The sequence below is a fragment of the Haliotis cracherodii genome, unplaced genomic scaffold (assembly GCF_022045235.1).
Source record: "Haliotis cracherodii isolate W230 unplaced genomic scaffold, xgHalCrac1.p SCAF_1, whole genome shotgun sequence".
Classification (NCBI taxonomy): domain Eukaryota; kingdom Metazoa; phylum Mollusca; class Gastropoda; order Lepetellida; family Haliotidae; genus Haliotis; species Haliotis cracherodii.
Window position 1 is genome coordinate 58,849,973 of NW_027266264.1, and position 24,350 is coordinate 58,874,322.

Sequence of the window (24,350 nt, forward strand, 5' to 3'; positions counted from 1 at the left end):
AAAATAACGTATACCTTTCATAGGTGAAGTTGAAATGGCTTATCTGCAAGCATACAGTGAACAAGAGCTAATCATCTATTGTTAACGTATGGTATCACAGCATGAGTGTCTAAGCGGACTAAGTGTTGGTTCGAATCTCACATTTCACTTGATGATGATCTGTGGTTTGTATCCATATCCATGTCCTTGGACTTGTTTTATTTAAGGTGGAATGACAAAATCGATGACCTGCCTCCTTTTATCTTGATATGCCGCAATTTAACCGAATTACTCTTCATAGAAGCGTTAAACAGTCGCAGTAATGTACGACAATGCTTAACCTAGATCCAGCAAGGTTTAACAAAATACGTTTAATTCTGTTGATAGAGGCATATTTCTTCCAAGAGAAAAAATAACAGGCATCTAAATATTTCTATATCTGGCTTTTTGGAATTGGAATCTTTGGATTCACCTAGATTTGAATGAGTTGCTCCCACGTTTACTGATGGCAGATGAAAACTATAACAATACACTGAATTAAGATTGTGTCAACGCCATCTTAAATGTTTTGGTCCATGAACGATCTAGAGATCAACTCGTAACATCCTCAATTTGAAAATGCATCATTCAGAAGGAGTGTATGTTCTCTTGTCGATCCTATATGTCTTAGCTATGATCACAGTTCAATACCCCAGGTGTTACGACCATTTCATCCGAACCATGGCGGAAGGGAAAATACACAGGCTTGACATTATGTGCAGAATCGAACCTCGGCCCTCCGTGATTTTAACAGATCAAAGTGTAGAATTTATGCATTCATATCTTAAGTATCAGTATACGTGATCAAACGAGGTGCAAGATTCCCTTTTTGAAATTGTTAAAATAACCCAAGGATCGTAAAGATTGCATAATTTGGACAAAATATCATTCGATACTCTGTATCATACAATTAATACAGAGCCCCCACTGCAAGCGAACACAATCTATGCCAGCTGGGATTAGTTTATTACTTTCAAAGGCATTCAGACATAGTAAATAGTGAAGGATTGGTTGAGCATGATTAGCGAAAATTGATAAACAAATAATTCATGTACAAACAAAAAATAACGCAATAACAGAATATGTACTTAAATCCTGCATTTGCTCAATACATAAAATAATCAGTGGTCGTCTGAAAAAATTACAAACAAGTAAATGTAATATTGTCATAATGTTATGCAATCCACTGTACAGTGAGTGAGTGTGAGTGAGTTTGATTTTAGTCCGCATTTAGCAATATTCCAGCAATATCACCGAGGGGACATCAGAAATGGGCTGTACCCATGTCGGGAATGGAACCCGGGTCTTCGGCGTGACGAGCGAACACTTTAACCACTAGGCTACCCGACCGCCACTCCACTATAGAGTATTGCATAATGGTATTATTCCACACTGCAAGTATGGCGCAGCTTGTCATTTAGAAAGAACCCCGAGGAAAAATATCTTTGATACAAAACGTTTGCAATAGCCTTAAATATTTGGCAATATTAATATACATTTCTGTCCATCCAACTGTTTGTCAACTGACTTCTTCGAAATGAGAACTGGAACATTATATCAAAGGAATCAGTGTGTGAGGACTCTTATTTACTGGCCACTTGACTTGTTGACAAATTGATCATGAAAGCAGAGCCCCTTGGTGTGTCTCCGATGCTACTCTTCTTTCTGAAACAGCAGGAGGATCAATTCATGGTCAGTAATGAACTTGAGAGTGAGATTGGCTTTGTGCCGCTTGAACAGTATTTCAGTTGTTAACGGCGCGTCAGCTTGATGTTGGAAGTGAAGCCCGAAGTGATGCATATCTCAGACGTATGGAGAAATCCACAAGAACTGGTATGGTGCTGACAAACCCGGACACATAATCAGGATGTACCTGAGTGTCTAACGCACGATCAGAATCTGGAAGGCCCAAGGTACGCAACTCCAAATAATGAATTGTGGCCCCTGAGACGACTGTGACATCCGTGTCCTACTAAGTATCCATGACATTCAATCATATGTACATCACAGGTGAAGAACTCATCAATCATGCATTTCAAGTTTAACGGGAACTCCAAATGATCATGGGAATGACAATTGATGTATTAGTGCTGAACCACTCACTTTCCGTGTTTGTAGATGCAACATCCTACACCGATGACGCCGGCTAGGATAAGGCCGACGACCACTGCTCCTATTATCCACAGTGAGAAGGATATGGAGGTGTCCTTGGTGGTTGCTGTACACGCACCATCTGCTACAGAGATATAACACAAGTTAGCAGTCACTGAACTAACGAGAATCGAGACAGTGCGTATTATCTGTCCCGAGTAATGAATGCCGACTTCCTGAGTTACACCTTCCATGATTAAGGTAAATGTAAGCGACAATCATGTAAGCAACAATCATGAAAAAGCTCTACTGAATGCAGAGTCCATTGAACGATTCCGACTATATCATGAACATGTGTTTATGAATCTCTATCAATTAGTGATGATGCCGGGTGTTAGCGAAGAGGTGAGCCTATGCTGCTCTACGTATTTAGCTGGTGTGTTGTATGGTCTGTTTGATGAGGGATTAAAGCATGATGACTGTTCAATTAGGAGATAAACCTACTGTTTTGAAATTTGGGATAATCTAACTGTAGATTAGATACCTCTTATTATAATTTGGAACTAAGAACTTTATCTCAAAGCTTAAATGTATCCAAGAGGTATCTTAGAGACAAAAATATTTATGTAAAATCTGCCTCCTGTTGTTTATACAAACTTTATATCGATGTTTCAGATCCCTAGACATTGTTGTTTTCGAAAAGAAAGACCCAGGGTCATCCCTTCAGTCGGGTTTCAGTCAAAAGTTAACAGGACGGACTGACGGACAACGGGCAATGCCAAAAATCCTAGCACTGTGAGCTAACAATATCTTAAAATATCGCTCCAGCAAATAAACTTTGCTGAAGTAAATTTGTAGACAGTTATTGTCAATTTGTGACATAAAAAACCAATGGGTAACGCACTTCCGCATTTTTCTAAATAATGCAGCAATACGATTGTATGGGGTGCCAGCTAATAAGTCATCTGTGGGATTCGCTAAAATATCCGCCATATTGTGAAGAGGTAAAACTCACATAACGGTAAAACAATAACGTAAATATCTCAGATTCAATATAAAACAAAGTAGATAAAAATATATTATTTAGACAACTAATTAAAAACGCGTAATTAATCAATAGATTCACAATATATGTACACCTTTTTCTTTCAAATGATTAAGGTTGGTTACTTAAAATATCTTTAACATTAACATTACTGTTTAAACAACAAGACAAAGGAGGCAGAATTGGCCACATGTGTTTTGCTTCAACAATGATCATCTCCGGCTGTAGTTTAATCTTGTCTGTTGCAAAGTACAAGTCACTATTTTCTGTGAAAGCGTAACTGTATGAAATCTTTTAATCTCAATGTACGTCTATCTTACCACTTTTCAGCGTCCATTTTCGGACAGAACTGGATGCATCACAAACGTAGCAGGGGTTTTCGGGATGAATGTCGCCATGGCTCACACACACGCCTTTGGCGTTGCAAGACTGACTCTAAAATATCAGAATAAATCATCACGATTAACTATAGATCTAGTAGTAAAAGGACAGATAAATGCTCTTCTACAACTGCGAAAGCGTATCTTTACAACCGCCATGTTGTATTTTTAAACAGTGAAACAATATATTAAAGCAACAAAATAATCACTCAAACTGGCAATTTTATTCATTTTAATATGCACGTGCGTTTTTACTGAAATCTGATCGAAATCGGTGATACTGTGAATTTAGTCGGACTGGTGCAAAGATACCAGCAATCCATGAATCATAAAATTACTTACCACATGACAAGCAACATGCTTACCACACGACAAACAACATGCTTACCACATGACAAGCAGCATTCTTACCACATGACAAACAACATGCTTACCAGATGATAAGATACATGCTTACCATATGACTAATAAAAACATGCTTACCACATGACAAGAAACATGTTTACCACATGACAAATAAAAACATGCTTACCACATGACAAATAACAAGATGCTTATCATATGACAAGCAACACGTTTACCACGTGACAAGCAGCATGTTTATCACATGACAAATAAAACATGCTTACCACATGCGAATAAAAACATGCTTACCATATTACAAGAAACATGCTTACCACATGACAAACATGCTTACCACGTGACAAGCAGCATGTTTACCACATGACAAATAAAACATGCTTACCACATGACAAATAAAAACATGCTTACCATATTACAAGCAGCATGTTTACCACATGACAAATAAAACATGCTTACCACATGACAAATAAAAACATGCTTACCATATGACAAGCAACATTCTTACCATATGACAAACAACATGCTTACCACGTGACAAGCAGCATGTTGACCACATGACAAATAAAACATGCTTACCACATGACAAATAAAAACATGCTTACCACACGACAAGCAACATTCTTACCATATAACAAGAAACATGCTGACCACATGACAAACAACATGTTAACCACATGACAAGCAGCATGCTTACCACATGACAAATAAAACATGCTTACCACATGACAAATAAAAGCATGCTTACCATATGACAAGGAAAATTGCTTACCACATGACAAATAAAAACATGCTTACCACACGACAAGCAACATTCTTACCATATGACAAGAAACATGCTTACCACATGACAAGCAACATGCTTACCACATGACAAATATAAACATTCTTACCACATGACAAGCAACATGCTTACCAAATGACAAGAAACATGCTTACAATATGACAAGAAACATGCTTACCAAATGACAAACAACAGTTCTGCAAAGAAGTGAATGTAAAATTGGGACTCAAATTCCTGAGTAAACTTCAAACTGCACTTACGCGATAAGAAAGATCATGTACTACAGTCGATCTTACATCGAGGATAATCTCAGGAACAAAAATAATCTTACTGTGAAGGCGCAAACTACAGCTGTTCCGGTCACACTGCAGTACTGACACTGGGAGTTGTACACGACCAGGACGCTCTCATCGCTGAATACATCACCATAGTTAGCAATCGAGATTCTAAACCCAGCTGCTAATTCGGCTTCTGGGGGTTGAGAGCTCGGGGAGCGCTTCGTACGTTGTTGTTTTGGAAGGATACAAATGACTTCCACAAAACTCTCGACCAGGGGTTTAGAGTAGCTGACCGTCCCCGTCTTTTGTGTCCCGTCAGCATGTACCTAGGGTGATAATTATTCTTAGTGACATGTCCGATTTCACGGTCCTAAAGGTTTCATTTACAAAAAAAAACCAATAAGGCATTAAGGACATAAGGATCATTATTTGTAGTGTGAGTGAGTGAGTTGGGTTTGACGCCGCTTTGAACAGTATTACTGTTATATCACGGCGTGTCAGCTTAATGTGGGAGGAAAGCCCGAAATGATGCAGGTTCTTAGACACTTACCAATTTGGTGAAGCACACGAGCGCGGTATGGTGCAGACAAACCTAGAAACATAATCGGGTGAACCGGGATTCCAACCCACAATGATAGGTTTCTGGTGTGCCCAGGGGACGGAACTCTACACATCGAATTGCGGCGCCGTAGACGACTGGACCACACATGCCCCTTATTGTTTGTAAAATGTCGACAAATAAGTGTTGTAAAATAACCATGCTTACAGTGAAAGGTACAAATCGGCATTGCAGTTGTCCATGTTCGTCAAAATATGGACCATGCAGCGACGTCTCATTGCAGACACCTGAGGCCAGATCGCAGAGCCCGTCTCCGCTAATGCCATCGATAACAGGAGGTAGAGACTTGTCAATGGAACAGTCATCTCCACCAAGCCCATCGTTACAGGAGCATGTACCTAATATACAGGTATGAAGTGATTACATGAATTTCGTTTTCTTGTATCCATATATATACAATAAACTACGGTGATAACAAACTCAGAGGGACCACTAGTTTTTGTTCGTTATAGGCATTTAAACAGCAAATGGCCGTGGCCAATAGAGACCAGATCGTTGTACCCGCCAATTCGTTCTTCCAAACGTAGTATATATATATATTTTATTATGTGTGTGTGTGTTTTAGGAGTTGACAAAGGGAAACAACGTGCTTATGAACATTCTCATGTCAACATAGAGTCTTTGCTTCGCCTTGTTGAATGTTTAAATGTTTAACGTCGCGCTCAGCAGTTTTCCAGCTGCATGACGATGTCCTGTAAATAATCGAGTCTAAACCAGACAATACAGTAATTGATACCAGAAGCAACGCTCCACGCCGTGGATCGGAAGTTGAAATGTGTATTTGAATGAGGTTTCCACAAGTTTGGATACAAAGGACACAACTATTTTCCGACTACAAAATAATATTTCCTTGATTTCGTACCGTTTTGACATGTCCCTTTACCAGAGCAATCGTGACTACATGTCATGGCAGACAAAGTGCTGAGGAAAGAAGGAACACCAGGTGTTTTCTCAGTATGCAACGTTGAATTCATCTCCACTTCGTGCATGCACTCAGATTTGGCTGCCTCGAGCGAGTGGGTTGCAAAGTCTACTGCATTGATCGCCTTTGTTAACAGAGAATAAGTGAGTGAGTGAGTGATCGAGTGAGTGAGTGAGTGAAATTTCATTTTACGCCACAGTCAGCAATATAACTACTATTTCGCGGCGGTCTGTTAATAAATTTAAATCGAGTTTGGTAAAGGCAAAGTAATGGTACCAAGCCATTAGGGCATGATGGCACACATTCAGCCACGTCATTGTAATTAGCTGATCTTCATAAGTAACGCATAGTAGTGAGTTCGCAATAAGTCACGGCGGACCAGGCAATTTTGAAAGCATTTATTAAAAACATGAGCACAGATACATGTATGACGGTATGTATATCGTTTATATAATGATGGAATACATACAGTTATATCCATGATACAGTTGTCTTCGTGTTGTTTTATGATTTCAGACACACCCTGCACAGTCCTGCAAGCAGCTATTGGAGGAGAATTGTTGAACAGCTGGTTACAGTATGCTGTGGCAGTAGCTGTTGTCCACGTTGTCAGTGTTCCCGTGTCCTCCTAATAACACATTACACAATCTAAAACATTTGTTTGTTGTTTAACGCCGCACAGCGTTGTACGCTTAATGTAAGCACAGCGGGTGTTAGCATAAAAAAACATACTTCTCTATATTGGTACATCTGCCTACACATCGTAGCTAGACATAGTGGACATGGTTTTGGTTTGGTTTGGTTTGTTGTTTTACGCCGCACTGAGCAATATTCCAGCTTTATGACGGCGGTCGGTAAATAATCGAGTCTGGACCAGACAATCCAGTGATTGGCATCATGAGCCGCGTTCCACGCAATAGGAATCGATGACATGCATCAAACAAGTCAGCGAGCCTGACCACCCGATCCCGTTAGTTGCCTCTTACGGCAAGCATAGTCGCCTTTTACGGCAAGCATGGGTTGCTGAAGTCCTATGCTACCCCGGATCGTCACGGGTATATATGAATCTACAATCTTAAACAAAGTAGAGCGTCAGAAACAATTAGGAGGGAGGGGTAGGGGGGGGGGGGGGGGGTGGGGGGGGGGGTAGGGGGGGGGGGGCGGGGTGTGATGCGATGGGGTAGCCTAGTGGATACGTTGAACAGTTCCATTAACGTTGACGCTGGTCTCAAAACCTAAACACTGTAATGGCTTCTTAAACGTGACAACTTTCAATGTTGACAATGGCCTCCATGATCAGGCAACAACACAGTCAAGTAACTGCCGTATTGTGACATGCGACATAACCTGTGAGTCGTGTTCCTGATATCAAATGTGGAATGGTTCAACACTTAGTGTTCTCTCTTACAGCGCAGGGGGCGGTCGGGTAGCCCAGCGGTTAACGCGTTCGCTCGTCACGCAAAAGACCCGGGTTCGATTCCCGACATGGGTACAATGTGTGAAGCCCATTTCTGGTGTCCCCCTCGGTGATATTGCTGGAACATTACTACAAGCTGCGTAAAACCATACTCACTGACGCACTCATCAAACGGGACAGGATCGGTTTCATCATTAGAATGGACTAAAATGGTTTCCTAATGGCCAAAACAGCTGTCTGCAAATCATACAATGTCAGCCCACGACAGCATACGCCGACTTTCTGGCTCTATAATACATGTGAAAATATCGTTTTTCTGGTCCAAGACCCGACTTACTCATTGCAGATTGTCGTTAACGCATATCTACATCAACAAAATATCTCATGTTCCAACAAACGTTATTTCCTAAATCAGTGTCAGGTAAAATTTACCGCATCTCTTTTTTCTCGGTACATTTGGCGTTGAACAGGGGAACGCCTTTTTCTGTTGGTTTCAACTGCGCATTGCCTGGAGGATGAAGGCGGTGGGAGAAAGCGTTGGTTTAAGATGCACACATCTTTGTTTAATTCCGGTGAACATGTTACTCTTTCTTCCAATTTCTGCGGGAATCTGTTGTGGTAGACACATGTGCAAAGCTGAATGGAGGATGTCCAGTTTTTCAATCTATGGAAATCGTCATGGTTGAACAGATTCACATCGGCCCTGAAATGCCATCATATGTAACATGTATTAGACACATACATGTATTTAGTTGTGAGTGATTTTGGTTTTACGCCGCTGTTACCACTATCCCAACAATATCACAGAAATGGGCTTCACACATTGTACCCATGTTGGTAATCGAACGCTTTAACAACTAGACTACCCTACCTTCCCCAATTATTAAGTAACATATGAATGGTACCAATACATGAAGTCGGATATACCCCGAATACAGAGTTTGCCTTAAGTCTGAATATACCTCCAGGTAGACGCGAAGCTGTCAAATCTGTCTAAAGAGTTTCCCGTGGCACATGCGTGTTCGCCTTTGGGGTCCGTTTCAAACGTTCCATCCCTTTTCTTGAAATTACCCTCACACTTATTGGTAAATGTTCCGCACAGTCCAGCCACCATTCCAAGATCGTTATACGAAGGATATATGTGTATATCGATGAACTTTGAAGAAGGAGTAACGTTGATATCCAAGAAGGTTCCAGTTGGCAAATATATCTGGGAAATATAAATACGTCAAACATAAGAATACGTTTAGTAAGTGATCAAACAAATAAATGTCAGATTTCGACGGTTTGTCTTTTTAGTTCTTTTCCCGCAAATCCTCGAGACAGTGCGCGTCTTGAGGCCTGTTATGACCAGCATAAGATACTGGGGAACTATTCAAACCGAAATTCCCACGTAGTTTTAATTGATTTTTGATAACTGCGACGTTAATGACTAATACTAGCTTAAGTTACTCTCATATTACTATTACAGGCAAACATGTGACTGATATCATGAGCAACGAAAAACGCCATCGGAGCACGAGTTACGTGCCTAAAAACTCGGTCTAATTTAGTCGCCTCTAACGACCATCAATTTAGAACAGCAAACACGGTGCATTGTCAGAAGTATTTTGTAGCATGACGTAGTTGTACACAAACCTTGTATTGAGTTCCACTTTTTAGAATTTTGATGAGGTCTTTACCATCCTTGCATGACACGAAGTCAATACTCCAGTTAGGTCTGTTACATTTATCTATATGGTATATGGTCTGTCCAGCTCGAACCGCTATACCACAGGGACATTGCACTGTGTTGCGTGGAGGATAACACTGTGATACTTGCATTTGAACCTGTCAAAAAACAGTGAGTAAAAGTATCTCTTGAAATGAATTAGAAAGACATATTTCTTTGACCGTGCAAAGAGATCATGGACATTTTGTTGATATTTCTTAAAGAAAATTATGTTTGAATTTATGTTTATAAAGAAAAATGTTCTTGTTTTATCTCATTTCAAATTGAGTAAGAAATATACACTTGAAAATTGGATTTGGCCAAAAACTACACACCTTATTAAAACTTTACTAGCTTACATCAGTCGCCGAAACACTCCAAACGTAAGGTCCAACAACACAACTATGATACCCATTTCAAAATATCACCATCGAAAAGCAGCCATTTTATGTTCGTTGTAGCCTGTTTGTATTGTACAATCACACTTGGGTTTATACTTTTCTTTTGCCAGGCAGTTTATATACCCTTCCGACATCGCAGAGGGGGATATATAACGACAAGATCATACCTCCAATTCCAGTTCATCGTGTTTATACAATAGAAACACGCCGGGCTGGTGAAATTCATACAATCTGAAAAAATGATGATTTGAAATTATAAGATGTAGAGTATTGTTTTCTGTAGACTTACAAAATTGACATGTAGCGCTATCCCGTCTATATCATTTCTTTAAAGCAAAAAAGTTAATTTTGGGTTTAGTTTTATGATGGCAGTCGTCGATTCGCGATCACGACCATCCTTGACTACCCAGTGAATTATTCCCATGATATATACCCTTGACCCATTGAATCAATGTGTTTTCCTTACCTTCCGTCAAATGTTCTCATGTGCGGGTCCTGCACAGCATGGCAGACGCTTTGTTTGTTAATAACAGCTTCCTTTACAACTTGAACCTTCAAAATTAAAATTTCGAACGTTTTTATTAAGGGAGTATATTACATTTCAACTTCACAGTGGCAATATTTCAGCACTCTTGCGGCAGAACAAAAAATACATAAATGTAAACAAGAGTGTTCTGAGAGCACAAAATCCCCCGCATGAATGTTTTTAACGAGTTTATATTTTCTTTGTATTTTATGAAATAACAACAGTAGATGGCACTGCATTTGAAACAAATTGTGCAGAACATTTTGTTGGGAGTAATCCAGTCTGAATGCTGATGCCATAAGGATGTAGCTCACCCATAAAAGCCTTAAACATGGAAACTAAGTATAGTTATAGTTATAGTTGGATATTGTGATATTCTCTGGAAACTGGAGGAGGAGTAGATTTCATGAAGCTCCGTAAAACAGGGGCAGTAACTCTGTCACAATGAGTCGAAATGAAACAGGACTGCGATATGCGTATCATAAACATGTCGACATCTTGTGTGTAGAGTGTCAGGGATATTCTCTAAAAGCTGTAGGAGGAGTTGATTTCACAAGCTTAGTACCTCTCTCACACAATTAGGCAAATGAAGCTCCGTAAAACAGGGGCAGTAACTCTGTCAAAATTTGTAAAAATGAAACAGGACTGCGATATGCGTATCATAAACATGTCGACATCTTGTGTGTAGAGTGTCGGGGATATTCTCTAAAAGCTGTAGGAGGAGTTGATTTCACAAGCTTAGTACCTCTCTCACAATTAGGCAAATGAAGCTCCGTAAAACAGGGGCAGTAACTCTGTCAAATTAGTCGAAATGAAACGGGACTGCGATATGCGTATCATCAACATGTCAACATCTTGTGTGTAGAGTTTCAGGGATATTCTCTGGAAACTGTAGGAGGAGTTGATTTCACAAGCTTAGTACCCTCTGTGGGACGGACAGACGGACGGACGGACTGCGCCACGACATAATCCCCCTTCGGCCATTCTGGCCCGGCGGGGGATGAAAAGCTTGTTGTTTAACGCCACATTCATCTTTATGACGACGGTCTGTAAATAGATGAGTCTGGAGCAGACAAGCCACTGACTGATATCATGCGCACCAAACAACACAATTGGGATACCATGACATACATCAACCAAGTCAGTGAGCTTGACCACCCGATCCCGTTAGTCGACACTTACGACAAGCACGCGTTGTTGACGAACAATTTTAACCCGGATCTTCATAGAGACTGTGTATAGAGGACAGTGAAACATCTATGAAGTGCCTTCAAAATAGCACTGTTTTTCACATTAATGTGAGCGGAACGTATTGTGAAATATGTAGCCACCAAGAAAGCTAATGGTAAGGGTTAATGTATATGGAGATGTCTAAAAGATACACCGGTCAATCCCTGAGATATTCTCAAATATTATCTTCTAAAATAAAAGCCTGGTGTTTCCGATGTCCAGTCGTCAAAGGCGCCGTACTTCGCTGTATGGAGTTGCGTCCCTTAAGCTATGACGGCTTCCAGTAATCGCAACCCAGATTCTTGCACCAAACTCGTGCTCTTGGGTTGCACTGAGGTGATAAAGACATGCATCACTCCGGGTTTTACTGATAACTGTTCATCTACATCCCAATACAATCGCAATGCTACACATCCTACAAAGATACCAGCGGTGAATCTTATTGTTTCTCAGATAATGACGGATACTGTGAGCAACGTCATACGCCGTCGGGGACGATTGCGCGCTGTCAACCAAGTCACACAGCATGACCTCATCCAAATTTAGTCGCTCATAACGATAACTTCGCGGAACTATTCTAAAGCTAATTGGAGACTAATTGATGTTCACTGAAATGTGGCCCCATTAATATTGATCGGGGACGGCGGGGTAGCCTAGTGGGTAAAACGTTCGCTCGTCACGCCAAAGACCCAGGTTCGATTTCCCACGTCTGTACAATGCGTGAAGTATCTTTCTGGTGTCCCCCGTCGTGATATTGCTGGAATATAACTAAAAGCGGCGTAAAACCACTCTCGAATAGCTACGTATCAACATTTACTTGTATTGAATGAATGACTTCATAAACAAAAAATGTGTAGACACGATTCATGCAGCTGGAACATTGCTGACTGGCGGTACAGAATATCTACTCATTCTCTCAGATCACGCATTGAAACAAGCACATCCTCTTGTGTCACCTTCTACCACAATCTCCGATTCTACTTTGGAATTATAGTGAACATAGTGAACATCTCGTGGAGTCTCGCCCAGAAGGCGGCGGGATGAACGTCGAGTTCAAGATCATGTCACTTACATAGCTGCGCACAAGCGCGTGTGTGTATATGGCTGCTTGTACTAGTCGGGATTTATTCCCGTTCCATCGTGTTGGACAACTGAGATGCCATGTTGCAGTTTAACACATAATACTGACTCCCTCCAAGCTTGATCCCCTTAATGCCGAGCACCAGGCAGTTTAACAGCAAGTGCCACCTTTCGGCATACCGCGACCAGGGGATCGACCACCGACCTTCCACTCCCCGGGAAGGTGCTCTATCCACTACACCACGGAGGAGGCAGTTTGAAATAACTAAAGGAATAATGGGTTTATTATCACTTACCGTCACGCTTCCAATTTCGTATTTCGACCAGAAAGGATGACTTATTACGAGCTGATCAGTCTTCAAGTACAACCTCATCAACGCCGTTTTGGCATTGTAACCCGAGGTCACTTTTCCTTTAATTTCAAGATGATGAAGTGTGCGCCAAGAAGATCCTTTGATGGTAAGACCACACTGGGTGGGGATGAAGGCCGAGGGGTCACACACACCTGGTTGATTCCTGGTGACTACAAATACTTCCATCGAACAGTGTGACCGTGATCCACATCCAAGTGGTGCTGTTAGGGTAAGGTTCAACATCACGCTCTCTCCTTCTTTCACAACCACTGTGCCACTTGGAATCTACCCGAGAAAGAAATGTCACATTTGTGAAGCCCGTTCACTACATACAATGATTTCATGAAAAAATATAGCATGAAGACATTTTGCCACACCAGCTTTATTTAAGTGGAGGGGGCAAGGATGATACAGTACTTACATAGCGGTGTGTGTGTGTGTGTGTGTGTGTGTGTGTGTGTGTGTGTGTGTGTGTGTGTGTGTGTGTGTGTGTGTGTGTGTGTGGCTGCTTGTACTAGTCCGGACTGATGACTGATGCCGATTTATAGTGCTGGCTCACTGACATACCATGACGCAGTTTAACATGAATACCCCACTCATACACAGTATACTGACTCCGAGCCGACCAGTCCTTGTATTAGCCCCTTAATGCCGAGCGCCAGACAGGGTAACAACAAATACCATCTTTTAACGTCTTTTGGTATGACGCGGTCGGGGATCGAACCCGGACCTTCCGCTCTCCGGGCGGACGCTCTACCATTAGACCACGAAAGCGGTCAGAAACTTATGAATTTAGGTTCGAATCCCAGAGTCGCGCTGAATATATTTCGATAGGTTGGTCAGGACAATACTCATCCTCTTGGTTATAACCAAACGCCCTGCATCACCTCGGAGTTTCCCCACATCAAGCTGACACCGTGGTACACATTTAACTGAAATAATGTTCAAAGATGTGTAAAACCAAACTTATTCAAACTTTTTATTTTCTGCAGATATATTTCGTAAATGGATCCTGTTTGGATACCAAATATTTCCTCCATATTTTCTATATCCTTAGAATAATGATATTAGAAAGGTGTTCGTTAACATTTAACAATAAGTATGAGGGTGATTTTAAAGGAAAAGAGCCTTTGTAAACATGACATCAGCTTCATTATTTAATGTTCAGGAAGTAAATTATGTTTGCTGGTGCTCAAATATTTTTTTAAGTACAAATATGACGAACTCTATTCTTGTGACACTTGTATTTGTATTTGTTTTTAGTTAAAGAGGTTTGATTATATTTTTTTAAAAAAAACCTTCTCTCTCTCAGACAAGATAATGTTGTTTAACGTCTAAGTCAGTTATATTTCAGCTATACCACGACGACCTGTAAATAATCGAGTCTGGGTCAGAGGTCGACAATATGAGCAGCATCACATGTCGTCGGGACACGATCAACAAAGTCACCGAGCCTGAAGAGAGATTAATCTACCTTGATACCGATGAACTTTTCGTCACTTAAGATACTTCCACCCGCAGGGAAACCCTCACCCAGAGATGCCTTCACTGCACACTGAACCTGTAATAGATAATTAATCAAAAGTAAATAGGTACATGCATTATATTTTGTTTTAACCAAACTGTATATGAAAATGTTTCTAATTTTCGCCATTAGACACTTGATCTTGTTCTCAACGAGGGTCAGCTTAGAGGACGGAAGGATAGCCTAGTGGTAAAGCGTTCGCTCGTCACGCCGATTGCGCGTGTTCGATTACCCCCGTACAATGTTGTGTCCCCCGCCCTGATATTGCTGAAATATTGCAAAAAGCGGCGTAAAAGCCGAACTCTCTAACGACGTCAGTTTAGTAAATGTCTATATTGCAATATTTATCAAATATATTTTATTAGCCTGAATACACTGACCTTTAATGTCCGATCAATTTAAATGGCAATAACGCATTTCATTTTAAAAAATAATGTTACCAATAACGTCACATTCAGCAATATTCAAGCTAAATGACAGGCGGCATGTAAATAATCGAGTTAAAACGTACATATGATCTCTGATATAGCAACGTCCAACATGTCGATGTATAATGACAGAGCAAAGTAGCAAAGTCACGAAGACAGACCATCCAATTACAAACATACAAACACTCATGGAGGAATTTTTTGCATAACGGAATCCCAACGACATACCTGGAATCCAGGAGTACTGAATCCACTGCTGTTTAAGATGTCTTCAGTGAGAGCTGACTGATCAACGAACGTGTTTGACCAATGTTTAGGAGGGAAGGAATATATGAATCCGCCGTTAACATACCAGAGGACATGGTACAACAGGTCCTCGTGAGACTTGCCAAACGTACATGTGAATTTGAAGTGGTCCTTCTGGTGTGAGTCGGTTTCCACGTCAACTTGAACAGTGGGCTTAACTTTGAATGATGTTCTTGCTGAAGGGAAAAATGTGAAAAAATGTGAGATAGAGAGTCGAACCTACATTTTGTTGTATTTAATTTTTAACGAAGTAATATTCCAGCTACATGCATGCAAAAACGTTGCTATTGTTATTAGAATTTTCAATGGTCGAATTTGTGTTTATTAGCTTCAATGAGTTGAGATGGGTACATCGCTTAATTGAAATATGGCCAGTTAGGAACTTTTCCATTTTCTCCCAATCAGCTGCGTTGCAGTGTATCTTCTTTTGTTACTGAGCTTTCCCCATTGCTCTCGGTGCCTTAGGTTTGGTATCCCCCAATCTGTTGTCTGACATTGGGAGAGTACCCGGGTTTGCTACCAGGAATAAGTCCTTCTGACAATCTGGGTAATGCAGAAGGCTGCAGTGTTGGGGAGTTTTCACATTCTCCGAAACATTCTCGGTGGGTTTGATCAGGCAGCGCTTCCTGGGAGAAGTCTCATTCGCTGTTTGGTCTGCGTGTAGAGGGGACAAGGGCCCTGAGCTGATAATGAGCCTAACCACCCTGACTGTGCCAGCATCACCCAAACCCTCTTTGCTACATTTTTATTTAATCTGTAACTACTACTACAACTACTACTACTGCTACTGCTACTACTACTACTACTACTACTACTACTGCTACTGGACGTTTGTAATACACCATGTAAATCCACAAATGCATTCTCATAGAAATGCTACATAATAATAAACGAAAAAGGAAGAAACAATTATATATAGTATCGAAGAGCGAAGAGATGAATTTTCAGGACTGCTTTGAAACAAGTTATGAAATGAGATTGCTTGTTAGGAATTGATGGCAGCAGGAAGACGGTTCCAGAGAATCTCCGATTTGTGAAAGACATACGTACGTTTCGTGGGGTCTGTCAGATCTGAAAAAATGAACATGCATATATATATATTTGATACATGTACATGCATGAACAGTAGGACAAACATGATTGTGTTATGGCCTAGCATTGTGATATTTGGACATATGCACATTGTTCTATACAGGCCGCGTTATATATGTTGTGGATACTGTTTACACCCTATCGATCTTTACGACGCACTAGGGTATTGTATCAGTAAAACATCTATATGAGACTTTGCAGGGGATCTCGATAATAATAATTAGAGACAGTAACGAGTGCGCACACTGTCTGATCATATAAATAATATTCCTTTTATTTCATGAATTTATACTTTGGAATAGAATTATGTCATGATACTATATTTTTACAGGGGGGAGGGGGAGGGGGCTTAGTGGAAATCATTCTGTTCTGGTTAAATCTATTTTATCGATCAAATACAATAAAATTCTCTAGACAAAGGTATGCATTCTTTCCATACGTATCGGGCGGTCGGGTAGCCTAGTGGTTAAAGCGTTCGCTCGTTACGCCGAAGACCCGGGTTCGATTCCCGACATGGGTACAATGCGTGAAGCCCATTTCTGGTGTCCCCCGCCGTGATATTGCTGGAATATTGCTAAAAGCGGCGTAAAACAATACTCACTCACTCACTCCATACGTATCGATCGTTTGTTTTATGTATTCAGTTATTCATGCGAGTGTTTTCTTACCAACACAAAACGCTGCTTCAAAAACAGGCGGTTTCTTCAGCTGATAAACACGTAGCGTACCACAATCCTTTACATCTATCCTGAACGTCGTAGAACAGTGTTCCGGTCCATCTTTCATGCACACTTCCACTGTCTTGAGCATACCACCACGAGGGAGTGTATCTGCGTTAAAGCAATCGGTCAGTGAATACCAGTGACATTTATATGAATGATCACGGATGACGGCATGTAAGGCACTGTCGAATATAAACTCGTTCCACCAACACGAAATAGAAATGAAATCTGACTAACACCCATGTCAATTTCATGATATTTAATTTATCATAAAGGATTATTATTGGTGATTAACTTGGTATCACGAGTCGATAAATATTCAAGTGAGGATACCGCGAAGGAATTACTTATAAGCGCCATACGTTTTCCCGAAGTGTGGGCGATTCTGTAGACAAACATGGCCGCGAATATGAAGCATTTGACAAATTGGACGGTTAGCTCTAACATTGTATTCACATGTGTTTCCAGTATTGCTTTACTGAACGAAATTATACATTCGGCAAAGATCTAATTGTATTCTTGCGTTTCCCTATCGTGAATATCATACATATTGAATTAAAATGAAACATAAAACAAGTTATATGCCATACATCACACTTTCAGCTAATAATCTGTTTGTAAAGTTTCACTATGGAATCAATCAAGCAGCGATTACCTCGAACCCATAAAGGATACGACGTTCCGCAACGTCCATCACCCGGTGGGGGAGAACTTAACACCAGATCATACCCTTCTTCCCCGAACCAATCATTACTTGCGTCAATGAAGATGTCGTTCAGCGGTGTATCAGCTGTCGGTAGGGTGTAGTTGATGCTTCTCTTCTCGAGATAGGGGAACGAAATGTAGCTTTTACATGGATCGGAACCTGGAATACATTCATCAATTCAGAGAGTTTACAAATCTAACTATATACTTTGATTAGGGTGTAGGCTGTCGGTAGGGTGTAGTTGATGCTTCTCTTCTCGAGAAAGGGGAAGGAAATGTAGCTTTTACATGGATCGGAACCTGGAATACATTCATCAATTCAGAGAGTTTACAAATCTAACTATATACTTTGATTAGGGTGTAGGCTGTCGGTAGGGTGTAGTTGATGCTTCTCTTCTCGAGAAAGGGGAAGGAAATGTAGCTTTTACATCGATCGGAACCTGGAATACATTCATCAATTCAGAGAGTTTACAAATCTAACTATATACTTTGATTAGGGTGTAGGCTGTCGGTAGGGTGCAGTTGATGCTTCTCTTCTCGAGAAAGGGGAAGGAAATGTAGCTTTTACATCGATCAGAACCTGGAATACATTCATCAATTCAGAGAGTTTACAAATATACTGAACAGCATTGAAAACGCACCAACAATAAATCTTGAAATATTACAAAAACAACTTGAGCAATGACCGATTTTAATTAGAACAGACATAGACGGATTATTAAGAAAGACGACAAAGGAAACAGGAATACCATACAGTAATTATATTTACGTCATCAGTGTAAGGAAGACACATAGGGTTAATATGTTATTCCTGTAGTAAAGGGCATTAACTCTTCCACGACAAACATGGAGCTCTGTTCGATGGTAATGACTGATGCCGCCCCAAATCATGACACTCCCTTCCCCCCATCGATCTGTCTGTACAACGCAGTCATTGTGTTAACGTTCTCCACGTCGACGCAACACTCGCAGTCGACCGTCAGCATTCCGTAAATGAAAACGGGACTCATCAGAGAACAGCACACCATGCCACTGCCGCAATCTCCAATGACGATGCCTTTTGGCCCAACCCAGACGTTCATTTCGACATCGATTAATGAGTATGGGTCCAACATATGGACGTCCAGCACGTAGGCCTGCTTAGCGAAGACGTTGACGTACGGTGTCAGCGCTGATCAAACCCCGTCGGCCTTGTACGGTTGCTGCAGTCCTGGTAGCCGGAAGTGTACGATCACGAAGATGCCGACGAACAATATGGCGATCCTGACGTGGTGTAGTTACAAGACGTTGACCCGGACGTGGTCGATCTCTGGTGGTTCTTGTCTGCTGGTATCTGCTCAGTAGCCTGAGGACTGTTGAATGATGGCATTGAAACAGTTGTGAAACGACTCTACTTGACGTACCAACTTGAAGCATGCCCAAGGCACGTTCACGTTCCTCTGCTGTTAATCTTGGCATTTCTTGTGTCAGTACCCTTTATGTCTGCAGCAACAAGTGATGTGGCTTTTAAAAGTCTGTCTTTTATAGCCCTATTCTGCATACACATCATGCAATTTGTTGCGTTTTGGCGATGTCGCTCACAAAAAATTTAGGAATGTGTTTTGACGAGCTGTTCTTCTTCATGCTTCGTCCAGAACGTCGTATATTACTCATTCACTTATATATTTTCATATGACTTAAGCCCGGATAAAAATACATCCATTTTCATGGTGGTGCGTTTTCAATGCTGTTTAGTATATAATACATAGGGTAGTGCCAGTTCCTGGGTGTACTATGACTAACGTATCAGCAGTCGTGTCAGTGAGTGAAAGCTCATCGAACAGAAGGGGATAAGACGGCATGGCATGACATGACATGACATTAACAGTGGACATGGTATCCCTCTGACTAAAAGCCAAATAACACATAATACGTATTCTAGAGACTGAAATGGAAATGATAACACGTTTAAACACATGACACGACGCCTTAAAGAAATTGTAACTGTATGTTTTCGGTCTTCTTTGTTATTTACACGCGGTCCCGTTGGAAGATGGCGCGTCCATGTTTTATTGCTCTGTACATATACCTGTCGTCCATCAGAGGTGAGGTAAAATGTGGTTTAACGTCGCGTCCGAGATTATTGCATTTATATAGCGACGTGCATGCACGTGTGTGTGTGTGGCTGCTTGTACTAGTCCGGACTGATACCGATTTATAGTGCTAGCTCACTGAGATACCATGACGCAGTTTAACATGAATACCCCACTCAGACACAGTATACTGACTCCGAGTCGACCAGTCCTTGTTTTAGCCCCTTAATGCCGAGCGCCAGACAGGGTAACAACAAGTACCATCTTTTAACGTCTTTTGGTATGACGCGGTCGGGGATCGAACCCCGGACCTTCGCTCTCCGGGCGGACGCTCTACCACTAGACCACGGAGACGGTCGTCGTCCATCAGAAGAAATGAGCACATGTACATAGCTACGTTACAATTCTTGCTTTCATTCATGAAAAACACACTTGCTTTATTGCCACATTTATTTTCGTCAGTATATGTGTTAGTTTCTGTCGACGCTATGTTTCGTCCTGCGTCTGGCGAAGTATCTCGTATTCTGCAGGGAAACATAAGGGTTTATTTAGCTGGCCTTATAATAGCAGGTTCACGGTGGTGTTTCGGGTAGAGACTGCCAGATTTTAATCAGCGGGTAGTTTAGAGTTTTCCTCCTATGCGTAAACATGATCAAGGAGGGCTCAAGAAAATTGAAAATGGACAATTGCTGGAAGGTCGGCTGTATCTATAAAAGCGCGACGAGGCCTTTTTCGATCTGATTTGTGTCTTATCTACTTGCCGAATTTCTGCCAGTTTCCAACACCATTACGGATTACGTATTGCTCTTCCCACTGATTTGTCACATTGTCAAATTGTATTGCCCCCTTTTCTAACCTTAAACCACATGTTTCAGTGTAATATATTGATTATATTGCTGATTTTACAATTTAGTTCTGAGCGTGACAATTTCTGTTTTAACATTGTGTTTCAATTTGCAATTTTTTGCAATATTAGCAATGTTTATTGGATCTACATCATTGCAAACACGAAAACGTCGTTATCTTCCGCTTATAGCCATTGGACAGAAAAACGACGGTTTTTTTGACGCTTTCAAACCATTTTTTCCCGACCAAATAACGTCGTTATTTGACATCGGAATTTACTGGGAGAGAACGAACATCAAGCTCCTCCTTTTCTTGATTGACATTAATTAGCAAGTCTATGCTCTAATTTCCTCTATTGGTCCCACTGGAAATGTACTTGAAATCATCAATAATACGTAAGCACATTATTGTGAGTACAGGACCCAGGAGTTTAAAAAACAGATTTATACGACATTGCCGCGATCTTTTTCAGGGAGTCATAATTTCCATGACATAAGCATGTATGAAAGTACAGTTATACATTTCAGCACATTTTGATGAACCATGAATCATACTTTGGCTCAGGACATTGTTAAAATAGGATGGTTTCACTAGAAAACGTTATTATGAAGAATTTGTTTCAATAAGCTTTACTCAGTGATTATACTTAACGGTGTCAGGTTTGTCTGTCATACAGTCCCGGAAACAAATATAAGCAAATACAGTCCAATATTTGGCAAAGTCTCTTTGCTCCTTTTATTATACTAGTATTTTTAATTTTTAGAACTATTATTTAACAACATTTCTTCCTGTAAAATATGTTCATTCCAGCGATAATATGTTAGTCTTATAGACTAGCATCAGGTATTTGGTACGTTCACTACATCAGTGTTGACATTAAACTGATATTTACATCTATAAAAATACATTAATTTTTCTTTAAGGAAGAGTGTAGGCCTTGCTTAATACATATATATGTGGACATAGTAGACAGTGATCGTAGATGATTGTAGAACGTGCATGAAGATAATTGAATAATTGTGTGAGTAATCTGGTAATCTGGGGTCAGGCTCGTTGACTTGGTTGATGCATGTAATCATATCCCAATTGCGTAGATCGATGCTCTTGACGTCAATAACTGGATTGTCTGGTCCAGCCTTGATTGTTTACAAACCACCGTCATATAGCTGGTATATTGCGGCGTTTAACAACAAACAATAAAAAATATCTTTAATTAAACGCCTTCCAACAATGAGAAATTAAACTTTTATTTATAAAATAATTGGATTAATAATTTAATCACATGTGTTGACTTACTGTCTGTCATACAATGCACATGATTTTTCACAAATGGTTACGTTAGTGAGTTGTCTTGATCTCTGGTTACCTACTCACGCGAACAGATTCAAATGATTTATTTGGACTAACTTTTCTTATTTAAGTTTATTAATATCATAATAAGAAATTAAAAGTTCACTTTATCACAATGTGGATCATATCCGTTTATATCACAATCTGATGTTACTCTTTTTTGCAGAGCATCATGGTGAATTCAAAATGTAGAAAGATACATAATTTGCGATTACTAACTTTTAAAATATATATAGTATAATATAATGATTGGAATGCCTGTAACGGACAGTGTTTAAGAAGGAATATTAATATATTCAGGAGATAAACCTACTGTGTTTTGAAATTTGATGTAGTCCCACTGTAAATGGGATACCTCTTTATTATAATTTGGAACCTCGCGCTAAAGCGATAAATTATAATAAAGGGGTATCTACAGTGGGACTATATCAAATTTCAAAACACAGTAGGGTTATCTCCATTCTACCATGGCGTCAACAACGCTTTGAAAAAGGTGCTCCCTGGCAACGCGTTACAACACAAGTACACAGGTCAGCAATTTTAGAACATTCCGGAAAGTGGTAACATGTAGTTATATATGTAACAATTATTACTAAAATTCAAGATTAAAAACACCATAGTAGTAGTTCAAAATAAATGTTCAAAACATGTACATGTTGGAGGAGGAAAGCTGCCAGTGCAAGTATGCAGCGAGAAAACAAGAATGAGCTAACCGTCTCCCTACAAAAATAGGAACATGAAATATTTATACGGACAATACAACACTTTGCAGGTACCTACCATTTGACAGCCCGATGAAGAGGAAGAGAAGCCAACAGAAACCTGCGCTGATATCTGGCGCCATGTCAGAAAGGTATACCTTGACAGACAGATACTTACCTATATATACAGAAAGCTTGGATCTTATCTCAACTGCAGTTACGCCTACAATCGCTGTGATTGGACAGACTCTGAAACATGCGTATCGATGCTTATCTATTGGAAATATGCCTGAAACGATATCTACCTACCCAGGAGACTGGATATTTTTACGAATGACACTACATTGGTTACACTATCCAGGTGTGATAACATACACCCAGTAACCCAGGCTATAGTGGGATTGGGCGGTGAGGCTGTGTCTCAAATGCATGTTGTCCATAAATCTAGCTAGTCGTATAACATATATTTGAGAGAGATTATTGATTTGTACACTGAAGTGTTAAAGACAATCGCTGCCTCGAGTGACGCCTTGATTCTGACTGAAATGATCAGATATAGCTGAATTCAGAAGAACCTTTCATACATTCGTTGCTTTTCAATCTGATGTCATATACTTCAACAGGACTTAGTGTAACCCATAGCTACAATACAAAACACGCAGCCCTTATCGAAGCGACGGTATTTATAGGACGATAAGAACACAAGTATTGAAGTCCTTTTACGATTGCAGTTGCCTTGATCAAACACTTTTTACCAATCAACACACCTGTGTTATCTCATCCAGGAAGGGCATAGTTCTTGGATTTAGAGACCGACCATTTGATATTCTGGCGTGTGAACAGCTATTAAAAACAATGAGCCAGAATAACACCTTGCAACAATGTCATGTCTGTGGTAGGCAATTTCTTTTTCAGTCTGAAGCATGATTATTTTCGGAAGTAATTTTCGGGAACAATACACTTTTTCGATAATGGCTATATGATGTTTCCGGAATAACGAATAATGTTTGCTGAAATTTCGCCCTTTGTATTCGTCAACATCGTCCGCATGGCGGATTTTCCGGACTAACGAGGTTTCTGTAAACAAACTGAATCATCCAACTCACTTTTTGATCAAACAAAAACTCTCGCTAAAATATGTTTTCTTCTTGAACATCATCATGAGTTTACAAGTGCACGGTTTTGGTTTTTCCAGTTCGTGTTGGTAATAAACGTATGATACACATACTGCTGAGTATAGCCGCTCTCAGTCACCTGACTGCTGACCCCAACCCGGACTGTAACCACGAAATAAAATATATATAAGCGACAAAAACCTTTCCATATTCATTAGAAATATCTGCCACAAGATTCGATTAACGATTCTGAGTACGTCATAAGCATGCGTG

The 24,350-nt window shown here is 40.4% G+C and overlaps 1 protein-coding gene across 1 annotated transcript; it reads right to left on the reverse strand.

The window, feature by feature from the left end:
- Positions 1 to 1,601: 1,601 nt before the first annotated feature.
- LOC139466149 (von Willebrand factor D and EGF domain-containing protein-like) lies at positions 1,602 to 23,105 on the reverse strand. The gene is made up of 19 exons (XM_071248150.1): positions 23,042 to 23,105; positions 17,944 to 18,153; positions 17,235 to 17,396; positions 16,525 to 16,545; positions 15,397 to 15,650; positions 14,690 to 14,776; positions 13,159 to 13,500; positions 10,493 to 10,578; positions 10,194 to 10,257; positions 9,553 to 9,744; positions 8,877 to 9,124; positions 8,347 to 8,617; positions 6,967 to 7,125; positions 6,438 to 6,621; positions 5,723 to 5,913; positions 5,010 to 5,282; positions 3,475 to 3,589; positions 2,122 to 2,254; positions 1,602 to 1,683 (listed from the first exon to the last, which is right to left on the reverse strand). Exons 1-19 carry the CDS (start codon positions 23,103 to 23,105, stop codon positions 1,602 to 1,604), a joined length of 3,138 nt encoding a protein of 1,045 aa, XP_071104251.1.
- Positions 23,106 to 24,350: the final 1,245 nt, after the last annotated feature.